General features: G+C 42.8%; 1 protein-coding gene across 1 annotated transcript in view; it reads right to left on the reverse strand.

Moving 5' to 3' along the window:
- Window positions 1-813: 813 nt before the first annotated feature.
- Window positions 814-19,340, reverse strand: part of smtnl (smoothelin, like) — a 38,581-nt gene continuing 20,054 nt past the window's right edge. Inside the window, exons 3-10 of the mRNA XM_050067109.1 lie at window positions 9,411-9,492; window positions 8,911-9,165; window positions 8,760-8,816; window positions 7,938-7,998; window positions 7,707-7,847; window positions 7,488-7,611; window positions 6,278-6,429; window positions 814-1,566 (exon numbers count right to left, since the gene is read on the reverse strand). Of these exons, the coding sequence (XP_049923066.1) occupies window positions 1,440-1,566; window positions 6,278-6,429; window positions 7,488-7,611; window positions 7,707-7,847; window positions 7,938-7,998; window positions 8,760-8,816; window positions 8,911-9,165; window positions 9,411-9,492 (999 nt within the window). The 3' untranslated portion in view covers window positions 814-1,439. The remainder of the gene's footprint in view (window positions 1,567-6,277; window positions 6,430-7,487; window positions 7,612-7,706; window positions 7,848-7,937; window positions 7,999-8,759; window positions 8,817-8,910; window positions 9,166-9,410; window positions 9,493-19,340) is intronic.

A 19,340-nucleotide genomic window follows, 5' to 3' on the forward strand; every position in this document is an offset into this window, starting at 1 on the left:
CGCTGGAAAAAATATTTTTTTCACGGACCGTTTATTGAGTTACTGAGTTACTACAGACACCGCTAACGGCTAATGGCTAACAGCTAACAGTTAGCCCAGCTAATCTACGATAACCATGTTATTAATTACAAAACGTGCACACAGAAATAGTAATGTTTGTTCAATCATTGTGTTGATAGACTTTACAAACATCAGATTAGTCTAAACGGTGATATAGTGACGTGAAAAATGTGATAGGCCTATATATATATATATATATATGTAGCTAAACTTTGCTGGTTTTCTACCCGGAAGTATTTGTAAACAACGAGGTGATTCCCTCTATAAAAGCAGTTTAATGTATATTAAAAGTACAAAAAAAATCCCTATGTGGATCAGTTTATTTTCACAGTGAATTAGAAAATGGTTGAAGGGCCACCCAGCACCCTACCGGGGACCATATTTGGCCCACAGACTGTAAGTTGAGTATCACTGCATTATATAATGAGCAAATACTGAATTCTGTGATAACATCTGAGGCACTGTTGTATTAATAAATAATAATAAGAGTTGTGCAGGAGACCAATAACAATCCTAATCTCTGCTGACTGAATTGTTCTTTCTTGTGAATGGAAAATAGACTTAAATACAGATGTAATCTAACAGTGTGCGTACGATGTCAGACTCCAGGATGTTGAAATGTATATTTTTGCCTCTTTTTTCCTCAATTTCCTCTTTAAAATATTAGTGTACTGACATGTTTCCTTTGTTATAACGATGCATAAACTCGTCTCTATGATGCCCAGTAAGAAACACAGTGTCCACATATCGGTGTCAGACAGTAAAATTTATTGAGTTCATTTTCCATGTCTCAGCATCATCTCAGTGTCACAGCATATGTGGATGTAAAATCAGTCAGCAAACAGCTCCACTGTATTTCATCAGATCTTTAGCCCCACAGTGGCCTACAGCCTACAGTTTAATTATTCAGTGACATCTGTGAAACACACATCCTCCTCTGGTGCAACATTAAAGGTTAATACAGACACTCACTCTCAAACATGTGGTGATAATAAGGATTTATACAACACAGCACTCTTCGTCCAATATATCTCAACTACACACACATACAGAAATAAACTACTGTTAACAGACCAACCCTGATATTTGTGTGTAAATTCATCATCTCAGCGCACACACACACACACACACACACACACACACACACAGTATTATCCCCGTGAGTCTCCACTATGTGTCTGTGGAGTGATATCCTGCAGCGTGTGGGTGAATGTTCATTAATCCACCACCAGGAGGAGCTGTAGTCTTTTCAAAGTGCTCCCACAGCAGCTCTGGGTCTCCACTCAGCTCAAAGTTGGGTACAGAGAATGAAGAGGTTGAAAAATGTTGAGTATAAAAGGAGAACTGTGCAGAAAATTTAGATCCTCTGATTCTGAGCTTCACTCAAACTTGCGCAGGTGGTTGTAGAGGGACTGGACGTAGGTGAAGACACACATGGGGTCTGGTTTACGACCCATGATCATCATGTCCTCCACCTCGATCAGCCGGTCGCAGCTTGCCTTCACTCTGAGGGCACAGACAGAGAATCACAAGTCAGAGGGGAAGACTTTTGCTGCAAGAGTATAGTTCAACTGTACAGGGTCAAGACTGAGAAACTGTGCATACTTGGGGCAACAAAAATTGTCTTGGGTGCAAAAGGATGGCAGAGGAGACACCTGCACACCAATATAACTGGGCAAGGAAGCCACAGAAACAGCAGCAGACGTTTCAGTCCTTGACGATCATCAGTGCTACTGACGTGAGTGTTTCACAGAGCAGATTCAGACACAGACAGATTCCTACCAGGTGTGATGAATCAGTCAGCTGCTGCCACTAATTAGTTGAGATCAACTCTGAGGAGCAGAGGCCTGACTACCAAATCACTATCACCTGTCTGAGAGTCTCACTTCCCATAACAAACACCACCACACTACGTCACATATACACGTAACGTTTAGAAGTAGAAGGCTTGGCCGCTATAAGTCATGGAAAATGAGACCCGTGCAAGTTTTGTTTCAAGCGTCAAATAAGTTTGGTTATCTAAATTTGGTTATCTAAGAAGATTACTGTAACTATTAATTTCATTACAAACAATACAATTCCATGACTTTTCCAAAACTTCCAATGAGTTTTACTACTTCCATGACTTTTCCAGGTTTTTGTCTAGGGGACCAAGGTGACGCTAACTACCACGTTGCAAATGGGGAAACAATAACAATTTCCTAAAGCCCAAAGTGACATATTAGAATCAGTAGGATTAGGATTAGGATATGTAAAGATATTCAGTTTACAGTGAAGAGACAAAAACAGAAAAGCTTGAACCTGAGAATGTTCGAGACCTCCAGGTTTTCCATGACTGTGGGAACCCTGAATCCTATCAGCTTTTTGTTGACAGAACCAGGACGATGCTAACTTCCACGTCAGCCTACAAAAAACATCATCACTGCAACACTCTATTTCGTGTGGTAATTGTTAGTTTGTATTTTTACATCTCCACTGACCAGTGGATACTTGGTCAAGACCCCTGGAGGTCATGTTCCGTTATGACAGACGTCATGGCGTCAGAAGTGCTAGGCTTACTGATGAATGGACAAGTTGGACCAAGGTCAAGTTAAATGTGTCAGAGCACCATTTTAGGTAATAATATAGTGCCACCATCCTATATAAGCTGTGTCTCTCTCTGTTCACAGTCATCACATAGCTTCTGCATGTAGCCATGCTGATCCAAGCTCGTAATTAAATGTGCATTAAGAAAGAACTCCGTGATCAGCCTCATCCTTGAATTCTCCAGATCACCACAGAAACACCTACTCTCAGTAATCAACCTACTTTTTGCTCTAGTAAAGGGGATCAAGATGCTAACGTTAGCAATGGACTTCACCAACAGTGCCAGTTGCGATGAGGACACATTAGTGGAACAGACGATGACACTGGAGACACATGTTAATACCAGGTGTCCATGTGACCAGGTTAAATCTAGATCCAATCTGGATATAAGACGGATTTTAATGCAAGGTGTAGCTACAGAGGGTCAATGTGACAGCTGAATCATTTTAAGGTTTAATCTACTGATTTCTCTACAGATGGTCCGGAAATAGTGGAACAGTGACGATTTCCTAAAGCCCAAAGTGACAAATTAAAATCAGTCGTCTAAAATATAAAGATATTCAGTTTACAGTGATACAGAACAGACGAAAACAGAATATCCTCACATTTGAAAAGCTAAAACCAGAGAATGTTTGAATTTTTTTTTTTGCTTGAACTAAACAATTAATGGATTGTCGAAATTGTTGCATATTTATTTTCTGATGTAAAGAGGATCAAGAAAAGATCCCAAAACAGCCTTGTGTCTTAGACAGCCCTGATGAAAACAGACTTTTCCTTTCTAACAAACATGTTTTGAGATGTTAAAGAACATCACAATGCATGTAATAATTCATATATATTTACTGTCCTATAAGTCTCCTCTCTGTGATCTCTTTAAGAGGTCAAATGTAAAGCTGCCACGACGCACGAAGGATTGATTCTGCTACCAAGTGAATTCTGTTTGTCACTCAAATCAGCTTAATTCTGCAGCCATCGAATAACACATTCTTATATCGAGCGTCTTTAAGCCCTGACATAAAGTATTTGCGTGGCCATGCTTGAGGCCTGTGTAATGTCTTTATGTCCAGCGTCTGTTAAGCTGAGCTCTGTGAAGCCTTGGAGTCAGTGCACCTTCCACCAAACACATAAAAGAAAAGAGTGTGGTGGAGCAGACGGGATGTAAAGCGTGTGTGTTCTGGCGTGTAAAATAAAAACTTTGCAGAGGTCTGTGAAACAAAAACAAGTAAAGAAAACACATTAAGAGACATTCAGCCACAGTGAAGTTAAGACTCGCATTGTTGATGCAGTTATGGCCAATAAATACTTTAAGGCTGATTCAATAAAAATCAGAGACCACAACTGACTCTGCTGACACACAAGTGTTTCTGCTGTTGCATAACGAGACCATTGAGTTAAATTCAATGTCTCCTGTGGCTTTAAAGGAACAGCTTAACATTTTGGAAAACATATTATCAGGGTGTGAAAAAATAATCACAGCTGATTAACTCTCTGGGAAACAAGTGACAGAAGCAGAGATAGGTAACCTTTACGTGGACAGAAACAACTTAAAGGTCCAGTGTGTAGGATTTAGGCTGATATAAGTATGCTTTCCTTAGTGTATAATCACCTGAAAATAAGAATCGTCATATTTTCGTTACCTTAGTATGAGCTGTGTATATCTACATAGGGAGTGGGTCCTTGTTTATGGAGATCGCCATGTTTCTACAGTAGCCCAGAACAGACAAACCAAACACTGGCTCTACATAAGGACATTCATGTTTTTGCAAAAGCCACTGTAGTTAGCAGCCCCTTAGCATCGAGGGCGTCGAAAAAACACTGACTTTTAATGTGAAGCTGCTTTATTCAGTGTGTTTACCACTTTAGATAACTGAGTCTGTTTGTTTTGGAGAGGAAGAGACCTCTGTGGATAAATCAGCTCCTGGAAAAACCTCCTGAACGTCTGGATCTTAAGTTGTCAGAGAAAAAAGGTGAGCAAAGGTTAGCAGGTGCTGGGCTAGCGGCGCAGCCTAATATATCGTAATAAATCAATTTCTCACACTAACACACCCAGATACTGCGACTGGGAGTTGAATTCCTCCTGCATGTATACAGTCAGTCAGACCCAAACTGGCCAAGGCGCTCTGAGCATGCTGCACAGTTTCCACCAAAGTCAGAAAGCATTAAATGTGTAACAGAAGAAGAAGCTGCTAACAACATGGAGAAATCTACATCCAGAGCTGTAGAGTTTTTGGACAGACAAAATGTACAGAGTTGTCCACCATGGTACCAGTTAGCTGCTAGCTAACCATAGCTAACTTGTTTGTCCATTGTTTGGTCTGTGACGTAATAGGTCAACTGGAAAAAGGTCCAATACTAACAAGCTGAAAGGGGGCATATCTCCACCTATCATGGTGGAGTCTGACATACTTCTGTCGTCAATAAATCGATTGTATACTGGGACAAGGACAGTTGTCCAATTAAATGGCCTAGTTGAACTGTAACTGTAGCTCGACTTAAAGGGAAATTTCGGTTTATTTCAACCTGTCTCCTATCGTCCTAAATTTGTTTCAAGTGACTAGTGACATAAAAATAATAGTTAGCATGTTAGCCGTTAGCCTAGATACAGCCGGGGTGCATAGTAGCGTCAGACCGCGCTTTGGAAAGCAGAGCTAAATGGTAAACAAACATGGCAGCACGGTAAGGTAAGACAACACGTTTACATGTCGTTTTCTATATGTTCTCTGACATTTATCCTAACGATATGAGGCGGTCTTTGTGGAAAAAAAGCTTGTTTAGTTGACTAACTTTGCACTTGAAGGTTGCCCGTTCACTTACGTTTTAACAGGTCTGACGCTACTATGTGCCCCGGCTGTATCTAGGCTAACAGCTAACATGCTAACTATTATTTTTATGTCACTAGTCACTTGAAACAAATTTAGGACGATAGGAGACAGGTTGTAATAAACCGAAATTTCCCTTTAACTGTGCACATAAATGTACGGAGTGACCTTGACCTTTAAACTGCAGCAACCAAATTCTATGCAATTCACCCTTGAGTTCAAGTGGACACTTGCACCAAATTTGAAAAATATCCCTCAAGGCGTTCTTGAGCTCTTAAGGTATTCACGAGACAGGCAGACAGACTTCTGGACATATGTATTAACATAATCCCTCCTGCCACAGTTATTGCCGGCACAGAGGCTTAAAAAAAACTATTGATATGCAGAGTTTTATTCTTGTTAATTTGGGAAAACCCCTAAAACAGCACTGTGTGATAAAAATTCCTCCCCATCAGTGGTGTAGTGGAGGGTTTAGGGGCTGTACACATGCCATGTTTTTGTGCCCTCAAATCCATTGTTTTCAGTGTAGATACATGGCAGAGCGACGCCGTTGAGTGCGCACACGTTCCCAGGCGCCTATTTTCCTGGACACGACGGCTGCACCCTGAGATAAGTTCAACTTTTGGAACACAGCAGCGCGCACCGCATGTCATGTGATGAAGACCAACCACCCTTATGAATGTTAGCTCTTCAGCCCTTAATGAGGTCGATCAACTCTACAGTGAATATGTTATTAATGAAGTACTTCATATCCATCATATCAGGAACCCTTCTTAAAAGCTTCCTATTCGTCAGACTCTGATGTCACTCACTCTGCAGTTCCAAAGGCCAGCTCAAAGTTGTGTTTGCGGTTGGCGGGCGACAGAGAGTTGTAATCAAACTCAGTGGGGAAGAAGGAGTGGACCAGAGCGCAGAAAGCCATCCCATCGCTCCAGCTGGACGAGAAGTTCTGGATGTCGATGTTCTGCAGAGAAACAGAGGAGATTTGGTGATGATGTGGCAGAGAGTGGCTTTCTTTGTCGTCTCAGGCTTTGTGTGCAGAGAGGAAAGTAGAAAGAGCTGAAGGATTGAAGGGGGTAAAAGAAGATGAGTTGTAAAACTGACTGGCAGCTGGTTGGAGCTTCATGAAGCCATCTCCCCGTTCACTGTCTAGCCCATAATTATGATAGATAAAACAGACGTTCCTTCCTCTCTCTGCTTTCAGTCTGTTACATGCTTTTGAAATCATGTCATTTCAAGGCTGCCCTTTATTAGTCTGGAGTTTGCTTTGAATGAAAAGCAACATGTCAAGTCATCTGATGAACATCTCTCTCTCTCTCTCTCGTGTGTGTGTGTTTGCTTCCAGTTAATAAGAGTCTTGGCTTTGCCTGGCTTGACTATAACTGAAGCCACATGGAGCGGCTGGCACGGGCTGCTGTGAGGAAAAGGGTACCAGAGTGCAGCAATGTGTCGGTGTTCTCGACCATGACTCGAACTGGCTCAACCACACATACACCCCTCTATTCACTGGGACCCTCACTTCCATACACCTCTACGGTTGAGAGGTAGATGATTAGCACATTAGGGCTGCAGTGTGTGCTGACAGGTTAGAGTTATGTGAATAGACAGATCGGAGTTAGGCTCATTTAAAACAGATTACTTTTACATCTCATCCAAAACTAAAGGACCACGCTGGAGATTTTAACACATGTATTATTTTTATTGTCTGTGCAGTAGAGCCTGGGTTCCTCCAAGCAGTACGGTATGGTTCGTATTTCTTCCGTTCCCACTGTGAAAAGTTGTGGATGGTACCAATAGAACTGACTGGATTAAATCCTGATACTTAAACAAGTCATTTCGCAAAATCAACTATGATCTGCTTTGGAATATGGTCAGTAAGGTAATATTTGTGCAAGTGAGCTCAACAGGCGCAGTACTTGAAGCTTTGGTCTTGTGTGGAGCCTGGTAGCAACTTATAGTATTTGGACCAAATGTTAGAACATGTGTCTCTGAATAGGCTGAACGTGGACAACACTGTGTTACCTGGTAGCCTATGGTCTTGGAGCGACACCACTCGAGAAGAATCTGTTTGATGCTGCTGGCGCTGGAAACTCCAAAACTCTGAGACCGCTTCAGTTTGGGTTTAGACTCCACTGGTTTGGGGCGACTGTATGTAAACAGAAGCAGGGCATGAATACAGATTCAGTGTTGAGGAGCCTCATATCTACTACAATTCCCATGTGCCCCAGATGCAGCATGTACCTGTTACTGGCTTCAGAGTCCAGTCTTTCAAAGATAGATCGACGAGCCTGAGCGCCAATGTTTCGTGGTAGAGTCTGCGACCTCACCAGCCTCTTCTCTCCTACCTGCCCGAAGGATCTGCCACTGCTTATATCATTGTCTCTAAAGGATGGGAGCACAGAAGGGTCAGACAAAGCAAAACACATTTAACTTATCCTAAAGGACATGGTTCATGAGTCACTTTTTGCTCACCTGTCATTCTGCAATAACCCTGAGTAGGTCACAGACTTGGGCGGGGCTGAGTTTGCTTTCTCTGCAAGACACAGACATTTTACTTAAATATTTTTCTTTTAGAGTTTTTACTAAATTTTTTTGGACATAATACAAATATTTTTCAAACATTTACCAAATATTTTTCGGACATTTTAATAATATTTTCTGGACATTTTAATAACATTTTTCTGATGTTTTACAAATATTTTTCAGGCATTTTACTGATATTTTTGGACATTTTGCAAATATTTTTCTGACTTTTTACAAATATCTTTTAGACATTTTAATAATATTTTTTGCACATTTAACAACTATTTTTTGGACATTTCACATATCCGTGATATTGTCATTTCCCAGCTGGCCGCCAGTGTCATTAGATGAAGATATTTGGTTGAATTTCGGTTGTGATGCTAGGTGACCAAAATTCAATGTCAGGACAACGTCTAATACCAACGTCAATTTGATGTAGAATACTGACGACAAATGACGTTGATATTTTGTTGGTTTTAAGTTGTGTTGTTAAACCCAAATCCAGCATCTTCCAAAAGTCTAATGCCAACGTCATGTTAATGTAGAACACAGACATTTAGTCGTAAGGTATGAAGAACAAAACTCAGCGTCTGCAAAACATCATGTCGTGAAATTCTAACGTCATTAGACATTTAAAATACATCAACCTGATTTTCATTCCAACCAAAATTTGACATCTATCTGACGTTACAGTCCAATGTCTTTTTGTCATCATATTGATGTCTGGTGCCAGCTGAGCAAGCAGGAGAGAACATGTGTCTGAAAGCTTACCCTGAAGGCGGGGAGATCCCAGAGTTCTGACAGGTGTAGGTGTCCATGTAGAAGATACTAACAGCAACAAAGGAAAAGGAAACTGAAAGTTAGAGGTATATTTTGCTGCAGCCATGTAAAAAATAAATAAATAAATAAACAAACAATTCACCTGGTTGAATTGGAGACTCCTCTATTGGTTGGATCTGGTTGGAGCTAGCAGCTGATTGGCCAGTAGGTGAGGCGTCGGAGAGTGGAGGGGAACGAGAACGAACAGGGCTGCTGGGAGAGTCAGGGCCCTTTATTTCTGCTGTTTTGGTCGTGGCAGTGATGGGCAGATGGGGCATCCGCATGGCGACAGGGGCCGTGTGCTCGTGTGGGAAGTCATTGGGTGGAGAAATTTTACCATGTACCAACTCTGAATTCTCTGGATGGATAAAAAGGTAAAAAATGATTCCATTAATGAAAGTATTTTTAGTGTATTTCTATACCAGAGTCACCAATTCAGTATCTGACCAAATGTCTCCCCTTCTGTTCCTGACTTACGGTGCTACCTAATGGCCAGAAAAGTGTTTTTGCAGAACATTATGATGTCACAGTAAAGTTGACTTTTGACCTTTTCGATCTAAAATGTCACCACTTCATCATTTAATCCTGTTTTTGTGACATTACCTGTGGTGACAGCGTGTCCATTCTCCAGTCCAGCATGTGTTGGGGCGGGGTCCACCTCTATTGGCTCCTCTCGTTCAATACTCTGAAAACACACAGAACCACAGTGAACAACAACACACCAGCAACCTTCTTTAAAGGTGCATGAGGTCATATTTGACCTTCACTGGTGACCGGTAGAGAGCTGCTGGTGGAGTGTTTTTACTTCCAAAACAGAGAACAGGGTGGAAAATTAGCTTTGAAAGCCAGCAGTTTAACCCTACGAAACCCACAGAGACCTATTTTTGGCTTTTTTAGGGGACACAGGATCTTTATGGGGATATATGAGGTCAACAGTATATGCCACATGGAGGTGGTTAGCAATTTTTGGGTTGATACAATTTGTACACTGTTTGGGTGCTAAATTTGAGCATTTGTTAAGACCTTGAGGAACACTACTGAAAAATCCACTCTGTGATTTGGTATCAGAAACTGCTAAGAAACCCCCTTATTGTCAATATACCTATGAAAGTAAAACATCCTCTGAATGCCCCAGGTCTCTAGTTTGTGCCTGTAAAGTTTCATGAGGCTGTGATTATCCCACAGGTCACTACAGGTCATTTGATATGATGAGGTCTGTTAAAAAATGGTCCCATTACAGTTGCTAATATGCTAATGCTTATATGCTAATGAGTAAACTTGGCAGTAAACTACAATATTAGTGAGTTAGCTTGCCAACTAGGTAGACTATGCTAATAAATAAACTTGCCAAGAGAGTAGAATATTGATGAGTTAGCTTGATAAGGAGGTTGGCTATGCTAATGAGTAAACTTGCCAATAGACTAGAATATTAGCGAGTTAGCTTGCTAACTAGGCAGGCTATGCTAATAAGTAAACTTTCCAATAGACTGGAATGTTAGTGAGTTAGCTTGCTAACTAGGTAGGCTGTGAAAATGTGGTGATTGCAAATGGTCCCATTACAGTTATTTATATGCTAATGCTTATATGCTAATGAGTAAACTTGCCAATAAACTAAAATGTTAGCGAGTTAGCTTGCTAACTACATAGGCTATGCTAATGAGTGAACTTGCCAATAGACTAGAATATTAGTGAGTTAGCTTTCTAAGTAACTAGGCAGTCTACACTATCGAGTAAACTTGCCAATAGACTAGAATATTAGTGAGTTAGCTTTCTAACTAACTAGGCAGTCTACACTATCGAGTAAACTTGCCAATAGACTAGAATATTAGCGAGTTAGCTTGCTAACTAGGCAGGCTGTGAAAATGTGGTGATTGCAGTATTTGCAACTGAAAAATATTATCCTTAATCTCTGTCAACAAAAATCTAGTCAAGCAAGCTTACTTGTTAGCATAGCCTACCTTCTTAGCAAGCTAACTCGCTAATATTCTTGTCTATTGGCAAGTTTACTCATTAGCATAGCCTACCCATTTAGCGAATTAACCCACTAACCCTGCAGTAGCTCATGAGGATTTTGTTCAGTCTAACAGATGTTTTTGTTTAATTGTACTAACTTTAATTTGGAAACCTTATCTCAGAAAAAGCACAAAGAAATTTTGAAAGAAGCACAGGAGCAGCACACTGATGATGCCAGATGATTAAGCACTAGATGAATTAATCACTGTGGTGTTGATCAGTTGATTGACTGCCTCCAGTATTATCATTAATTATTTTAACTACATTGCACTTGTTGCCCCTGTGATCCTGTGTGAGTTCTGTCTCCGTTCATAAACCAATATGTTGTGTTTGGATCACAAACAAAGAGTCACAGCATCGTGTTCCTCTGCTTTGAACCAAAACAGAAATCCAGATGTCCGCTGCTCATTGAGTCATCGTTGGACCATCTCACTCTTTCCAGGTTTTGGACTTTTCTCTAACGTGGGTTTTTTTGACATGACTTCAGACAAAACAAAATGAACCAACACGTCGGTGAGGCATGACACGACTCGACGCACTTCAAAGTCGGCGGCGTGCGGATAAATGAGCTGGTTGTTGTCTGTTCTGAGTGTCTGCCTCCTCTCCTGTGATAAGACTTGAGGAGTCTTTGTTTTAAGTCAGGCGCCGCTGTCACTGACAAACTCACTGATGGGAGAGCTGCCAAAATGTAACTGGTGATCTGGCAGCCTGACTGCTGAGATGATTGAGATCAAGTTTGAATGTCAGACATCATCAGGATCCAGAGTTCACATTTCATCGTCTATTTGCACGGCTGTTATAGTCGGGGGGAATGTGGGACTAGTTATCCAGGGCCCCAGTAGCAGGGGGACCCTTAAAAAAACTGGAATTAAAAGTTTGGTTTTGTTTGCCATCCATCCATCCATCCATCCATCCATCCATCCATCCTAACCCTAACCCCAGCGACTCTTTCCAGCCTCTCCTGGGGGACCCCAAAGTGTTCCCAGGCCAGATGAGATATATGATCTCTCCAAGTTGTTCTGGGTCTGCCCCGGGGCCTCCTACCAGTGGGACGTGGCCAGAACAACTCAAACGGGAGGCACCCAGGAGGATCCTGATCAGATGCCCGAACCACCTCAACTGAACCCTTTCGACATGAAGGAGCAGCGGGTCCACTCCGAGCTTCTTACCCTATCTCTAAGGCTGAGCCCAGACAACCATCAGAGGAAACTTAGGCCACTTGTATCCGCGATCTTATTCGTCCGGTCACAATCTCCTCCAAGAATCGCCAATTAAACGTGGTGGAGGGGTTTGCATGTCCTTGTAATCCTGGGAGCGGTGTTTTTCGGGGCTAATAGTGCCTGGTAGGGTCTCCCAGGGAAAAGTAGTCCCAGGGGAGGGGCCAGACTATGAGCGGTTCAGATGGACCTTGATGAAATGGCATATTTAGACTTTGAGCAGCTCGCCTGCTATGGGGACATTGGACATGAGAGAGACATGGATCAAGAGAGGAAGGACAGGGGGCCGACAGAGACTGCTGATGCACAGGGCCCAGAATTTGGTGCTACGCCCCTGTCTATGATCAGTGCTGACCTGCAGCAGTGGCTCTTTTTCCTCTTTCCAAACACAATCAGCGACATGGAAACGGCTAATCACCATCGTGAGCAGATACCTCTATCTCATACTCTTAACCACATGGTGCTGCAGCTGACCCACATAGGTTGTGGGTCAAGCTGTCACGTTCCATGTGGTCCTGTCAGAGAGATAGACGGAGCTTAGCGTTGATAGTCGGCCCCTTTGGCAAAGAACACAGCTCAGGTCAACAGTGCAGCGCTGATAGCTGTGCAGGTTTTCTCAAGGTCAGTATCAAACCACATGCCACATTGTATCAGTGCTGGTGCAACAGACCCTGAAGGAGGCTTTGAGGAGATGTAACACACCCTGACTGTGAACAGCTGGTTGTGTTTCAAACTTGGCTGTCACAGTGGAATGAAACAGACAAGGCTGATTTCTGTGTTTTGACCGAGAACATTATTTCACCACTGGTGCATCTGATGCATCGGCTCTGTGTTTAGATAACGTCAGCGTGTTTGGAAGCAGAGCCGCAGCATCTGGTCAGCTTGTCTCTGCTGTCAGAAAAACCACCACATGAACGAGTGGTGGATGTGACTGTACAGAAAAACAACCTGAACCACTCACGTTCATCTGTGATCTCCTGAAAGTGAGGAGAAGCAGTAATTAAGGGTGACTTTTTAAACATCGCATTGTAGCAACAAGTTCTTGAGTCTTTTTGGCTGGACCGCAGCAAAGTGTGGGACAGCCCTGTGAACCTGACTGTCACTGAGTGAGTGAAATTACACCACTGGTTGGCCAGGTTGCAGTTTCCCCTCTGACTAGTGCTCTTTCAAAATGAGTCAGGGCGGCAGTGTTTCCGATGGTAACATCTTTGTTTTGTTTATCAATCATCTGATCCAATCCTCAACACATATGCAGTTGTTTGTTACTGTTATCACGCTCTTAATTGCATGTTTAAAATCAACAAGGTGAAGCAATGTGTCTTGACTGGTGATCAAATGAATGCAAAACATTTACTTGACTTTTGATTTATTTATTTCAAATCACTGCTACATGTACATGGGACACCATTACCAAGTGGCTGGCGTAGTGTACAGGAACATCTGCACTGAGGATGGGCTGGAAGTCCCAAGGTCACAATGCAAGACACCTCCTAAGGTAGTTGACAATGACCAAGCTAAGATCCTGTGGGACTTCCAGATCCAGACTGACAAACTGGTGATGGCTAACCAACTGGACATCATGTTGATGGACAAACAACAGAAGAAGGCAGTGGTGATAGATGTAGCAATCCTGAGCGCCGGCAACATCAGGAAGAAGGACCACAAGAAGCTGGAAGAATACCAAGGGCTGAAAGAGGAGCTAGAAAAGATGCGGAGAATAAAGGCAACAGTGGTGCCATCGGGACGGTGACCCCCAAACTGGGAGAGTGGCTCCAGCAGATTCCAGGTACAACATCTGAGGTCTCTGTCCAGAAGACTGTGGTCCTTGGAACCACTGAGATACTGAACCCTCAAACTCAACTTGAGGAGGACATACCACTAACTTCATGGGGGTGAGAGATCGCAAAGTACCTTTTTTATCTGTTCTAAATCTACCTTAAAGTGAGATTTTTCAAGTTTTTAACACTCTTATCGACATGAGAGTAGACAGATATGCTTGCTTTATGGAAGTGTATGTTTATTATTATTAAAACAATCCAAAACAATTACAGATACTGTCCAGAATGTTCTCCAGAATAACCTCAAAGGTACTGCATGCTCAAAATGCTGAAAGCATACCATGACAAACTCAAGCCCAACAAGCAACAAGCATTACTTAGTAATACTAACACAATGTAGTGTCCAACTTTACACTTGTAAAGGTAACTAAACTGCTGTAACTAAACTGCTCAACGAACTCCAGAGGTAACTCAATTCACCTGGACCGTAAATGCAAATAACTTTGGTCTTGTCGAGGGAACCGCCTGGCCATTAAAAACACCCCTTTCTTTATCCATTTCTGCTCATGGAGCTTTGTCTCTGTTTGCCATCTACAATGTCAATGCTGCATCGCTGCCCGATTTCCCAAACTACGGGGTGGGCCTAGGGTCATAATTAGATCGGAAGATTGGCAATTTTTGAAGTATCCGTGGGAAAGATACTGAACCCCAAACTGCTCCCGATGGCTGTTCCGCCGGTGTGTGACAGCGTGTGAATGGTAACCGAGTAGCAGGTGGCACCATGTACGGTAGCCTCGGCCACCAGTGTGTGAATGGGTGGATGGGACATGTAGTGTAAAAGCGCTTCGAGTGGTTGGAAGACTCGAAAAGTGCTATACAAGTGCAGTCATTTACCATTTCTATATATATTGCCAGCAAACAGAGAGTCTCTAGTGAGGCAGAAACCTAAAACCACTCCTGTCTCACACACACACATGTAAAGAACAATATGCTGCTCTGCTCTTGCTGTGAGATAACATGCTGTGCTCACTTGAGGAAATGGCTGGGGGTGTGTAAAAGTGTGTGTGTTTGGCTGAGCTCACCATATAGGAATGCTGGTGGGCTGTGTGTGTGTGTGTGTGTGTGTGTGTGTGTGTTAAGACAAGGCAAGAAGAGAGAGTGTGTGTGTGTTGGGAGGTTGTCATTCATGAACAGTAGGGGGTGACACACCTGGAAGGGAATAAGGGAAAAAGTGAGGACATTATGTATGAGAAGGTGAGGACGGCAGAGGGGAGCAGTTGTACATTGCATGATGGGAAATGAGGCAGAGGGACGTGGTGGTGAGGTGGAAACAGCTGCCTATCCAGCAGGAGGAGGGAGACAAATTGCAGAATGTCTGGCTTTGGGGAGGGGAGCTTTCCTGGCTTAAGCACTCAGATCGTCAGACGTCCACGGCGGGTCAGAGGGGGAAACATGATAGCGGAGCTGCTGAGGTTCCTGTAAACTCTCTGGTATCTCGAGGTCTTCTTTGCTGGCAGAACAAGCTGGTGCTCGACACGTAACGTGGCACGGTGCTCACCGTGAGGACGTGCTGCGCCCATCACATTTGTGCACGCATTCATTTTAACAAGCACAAACACTTTGGCACAAGAACCTCATGAGTACACACACACACACCAACTGATACCTGCTGGATTTACTCTGCAGTTGATGGACTGATTTATTGTTTTGAGGATTATCAGCTTTTATTAAATGTCAGCAAGACAGCTTCTCCAATCGATCAGTAGGAGCCCTGCACTCAAATCTGTTTCACCCTCTCCCTGGCCTTGAGCAAAGTTCAAATATTGTGTTTCTTCATCCGTGCTTTATCATTTTATCCACTTTCTTCCTGTTGGTTTATGTGCTGTTTCGTCATTAGAATGAAAAGAGCAATAAAGACGCTACTCCGCCTTTTCCTTACTCTGTAAACACAGGACCGACTGATATATATCGTAGCCAGGAAGCTCTCGAGTGCAGCCTTCTACCAGAGGTCAATATTGTTGCTAGCAGCTGCTACACAGCAAATATTTATACATTGAGTAGGTGTGGATATATAAGTCTTCATCAGCAGTGAAAACCTGAGTAAATATTCTGTACAGCTGCTCCATGATAGCTATCTGCATCTGTTTGTCGTAAAGAAAATGCTGTGCGCTCTACACAAGTGGAAAATGTTCTTCATGTTGACGGCAATTAAATCAGATAAATGTGACGGAGTCTTGAGTTTTCCAAGTTACACAAAGCCTCTGGAGTTTCAGAACAAAGCTGAGATAAAAACTTATTGAGACAATATCACATTTTACTTCTAGCTTCATCAATGACAGTGTTGCCTCTGTAAATGTCTTGTGTCCTTCATAACTTCTGACTCATGGAGGAACTCGAGCATTTGATGGACGTAAGGAATTTTCTTGGTTCTCTTTCTTCGTCAGCATTCTAAGCCCCTGATGATCACAGAAACTGTTTTCCAAGTTGCAAAACGTGAGGTGCACTGCACTTTTTTTTCTCTCACTAGGAAAAAAAACACACTTAACACTCCTTACCCTAACCTTCCCATGTAATCAATCTATGGTTTATTTATTTTTATTTATTTCACAGTAATCAGTGTGTAGTTGCTGACATGCTGAGGAAGAGGGTACTGTCTGTAGCTCTGGTTGAGGGTGAGAGGCTGTCAGCAGATAAACAGAGATCTGTGTGGGTACATGAGACCCTAAAAAAGAGGCTGGATTAGGCTGACCAAACGTCCTCTTTTGCCTGGACATGTCCACTTTTCACACCCCGTCCGGGGCATCCGGGTTTTTTTTATAAATTGATGATAATGTCCGGTTTTCCGTGTGTGTGTGTGTGTGTGTTAGAGTGCGGCACGAGCCACATATTTCTGTCAAAACCTGACCTGAGCCCGACATTATTTAATGACTAAAGCACTGAGTTTGTGTCACACAGTTGTTATGGTTACAGGCTATTTAACAGGCCGGGCGTGCGCCGTGGGTGCTCNTAACAGTGCCCAAGCAATAAACAGGACAGACTATAGGATTTTATTTATTTTTACACTACATTTTCACTGAAAGCTGACCGAATCAATTTACAATTTATACACCTGTCGGGTACCGTCGGGCTCGGATCGCCACACCCTAGTGTGTGTAGGGGCCTATCTGAATTTCTGTCTTTGAGAGATATTATTTTGTGATATAACTGAATTTTCTACCCATACATATAAACTTTAAATAGGCTATAGGCCTATTAAAATGATAAGGCATCTTTGAGTAAACTGCGAGTATCATTTAAGTAGGCTATGTCGTGGCCGGCCGAGTGTCCTCTTTTTTGGAAATCAAAATATGGTCACCCTAGGCTGGATCATGGGGAGTACCACCAGTTGGTCCAAGAGCTTCTCCTCCATCATGGACGTTTCCAGGCATATTTTAGGATGACTCAGGGGCAGTTTGACAACCTGCTGTCTATCATCAGGCCGTATAGCTCTGGGTATCCAGCAACCGCTACCACCAGTTTCTCCTCCATTGTTTACCAACTGAAAACTTGTTGTCGTGACGACCACAGAAGGCCCGCCTCTCAAATCATCTGATTTTAATCATCCAGATGATTTTAAAGTCATCTGCTTTGAGTTGAACTTTTTTCACCTCGAGGAGTTGGATGAAACTCTGTATCCTTGCAAATTAGGAATCAAATTTAAACATATCATCACCTCAACCTATCAGCTGACAGCAGCTTCACAAACCTGCATCAGTCAGTGCTGCGCTACAAGTCACGTTTGTCCTTACTGGCAGACACGTGTGTATTGGAGTGTTCGCAGTCTGCTGATAAGTGGCTAAAAGCAGAAGCCATCATGCGAAGATGACACTTGTGTAGGAGACCCTGGATGGACGTATAGGAGGTGTTTACATTTAGCTTCATCCTAATTGTCCCTGACATCTATAAAGTAAATCAGACAAAGCTGATTGACCAGTTGTTTAGTCTGCGCTGCCATTAGCAGCTGTCACCTTCTTAACACACTTCATGAACCTATAAATGTGGGTACATGAACAATCTGTCTCAAAACAGTCTCATAATGGAGTGACAGAGGGGTGAGCAGACAAAAGTTCCTTTTCTTTCTTAAGGGAACAACAAATCCCTCACTCCCCCAGAGCGCCTCATTGCATCATGAGAGGGGAACTAATAAAATGTTTGGATGAAATGAGTGAAACAGAGCAGAAAATGTGGAAAAGCCCTCAGTGTGCGTGAGAGCAAAGACACAGGGGGAAGAAAAAAGGAAGGTAGAGAGGGAGTTTGATCAAACTAAGTTTTTGCCATCTTTTCTGGACATCTCTCCCTGTCAGTCAGATGTAGCCACACTGAGGTCAACGTTGGACGAATCCAGATTTGTTCTCTGCAGACTTAGCTTAATTACCCAAATAAAATTCTGGCAATACGACTACTGTCAAGAAACAAACTTAACCAAACACATTTTAATCAAAACATGTTCTGAACAGCTGTTCGCTAACTTTCCATGTAGCGTAAACTGGGCTTACCGAAAATGTGACACAGGGCTGCCAGCTGGTACTGGTAATATATTGCATAGACTTGTACTCTGCCAAAAGTTAGCTTCAACGTAATGGTGGTCAGGCACTGTTTGTATGTCTACTAGGTAGAGGTGTGCCATATATAATTCACCATAATACCTATATAATTTTTAATTCATTCATTTTCCATAACTTATCCTGTTCGGGGTCATGGCGGTGCTGGAGCCTATCCCAGCTGACACTGGGTGAGAGGCGGGGTTCACCCTGGACAGGTCACCAGACTATCACAGGGCTGACACATAGAGACAGACAACCATTCACACTCACATTCACACCTACGGACAATTTAGAGTCACCAGTTAACCTGCATGTCTTTGGACTGTGGGAGGAAGCTGGAGTACCTGGAGGAAACCCACGCTGACACAGGGAGAACATGCTGAAAGTGAAATTATTACCGACTCTGCAGTGGTTACAAAAAGAGGAGCAGCTTCAGTAGTGTGGAATAAACTTCTGAATGTTTTATGAACAGCCCCGCACTTCTCAGACTCTTCTCGTGACTCACCGCTCAGAGGGAACTCATTCAGCGGCTCCTCTGGCAGCAGCACAGCATCTCTCCCTCTCAGTAATTTGTGTATTACCCTCATGATCGGGAGGGCTGCGATCATGTGACCAATGCGCCGACAGGAATAAAGATGAAATCGTATAAAGACTGAAAGTTGGGGCGGTGGATGGGTGCAACAAACACAGGACTTTCCCCCAGGAGACCGGTGTTCAGGCCCATGTGAGACCGAGTGACCCTTAGGTACGACTTATGAGACCTTCCATAAAGTACGTCATATGCGAGGCACTAATTTGTTAGATATAGTACGAACCATCAATAAATGAAGTGTTTGCCCTGATACATTATGATGTATTACCCGAATCCTATTGTTTCCATACGGTTCCCATTCCTCTTAAAATGCTAACACAGTGGAGGTTTGGACGTGTAGGGCTAACAAA

This window comes from Epinephelus moara, chromosome 2 (genome assembly GCF_006386435.1).
Source record: "Epinephelus moara isolate mb chromosome 2, YSFRI_EMoa_1.0, whole genome shotgun sequence".
Taxonomy (NCBI): domain Eukaryota; kingdom Metazoa; phylum Chordata; class Actinopteri; order Perciformes; family Serranidae; genus Epinephelus; species Epinephelus moara.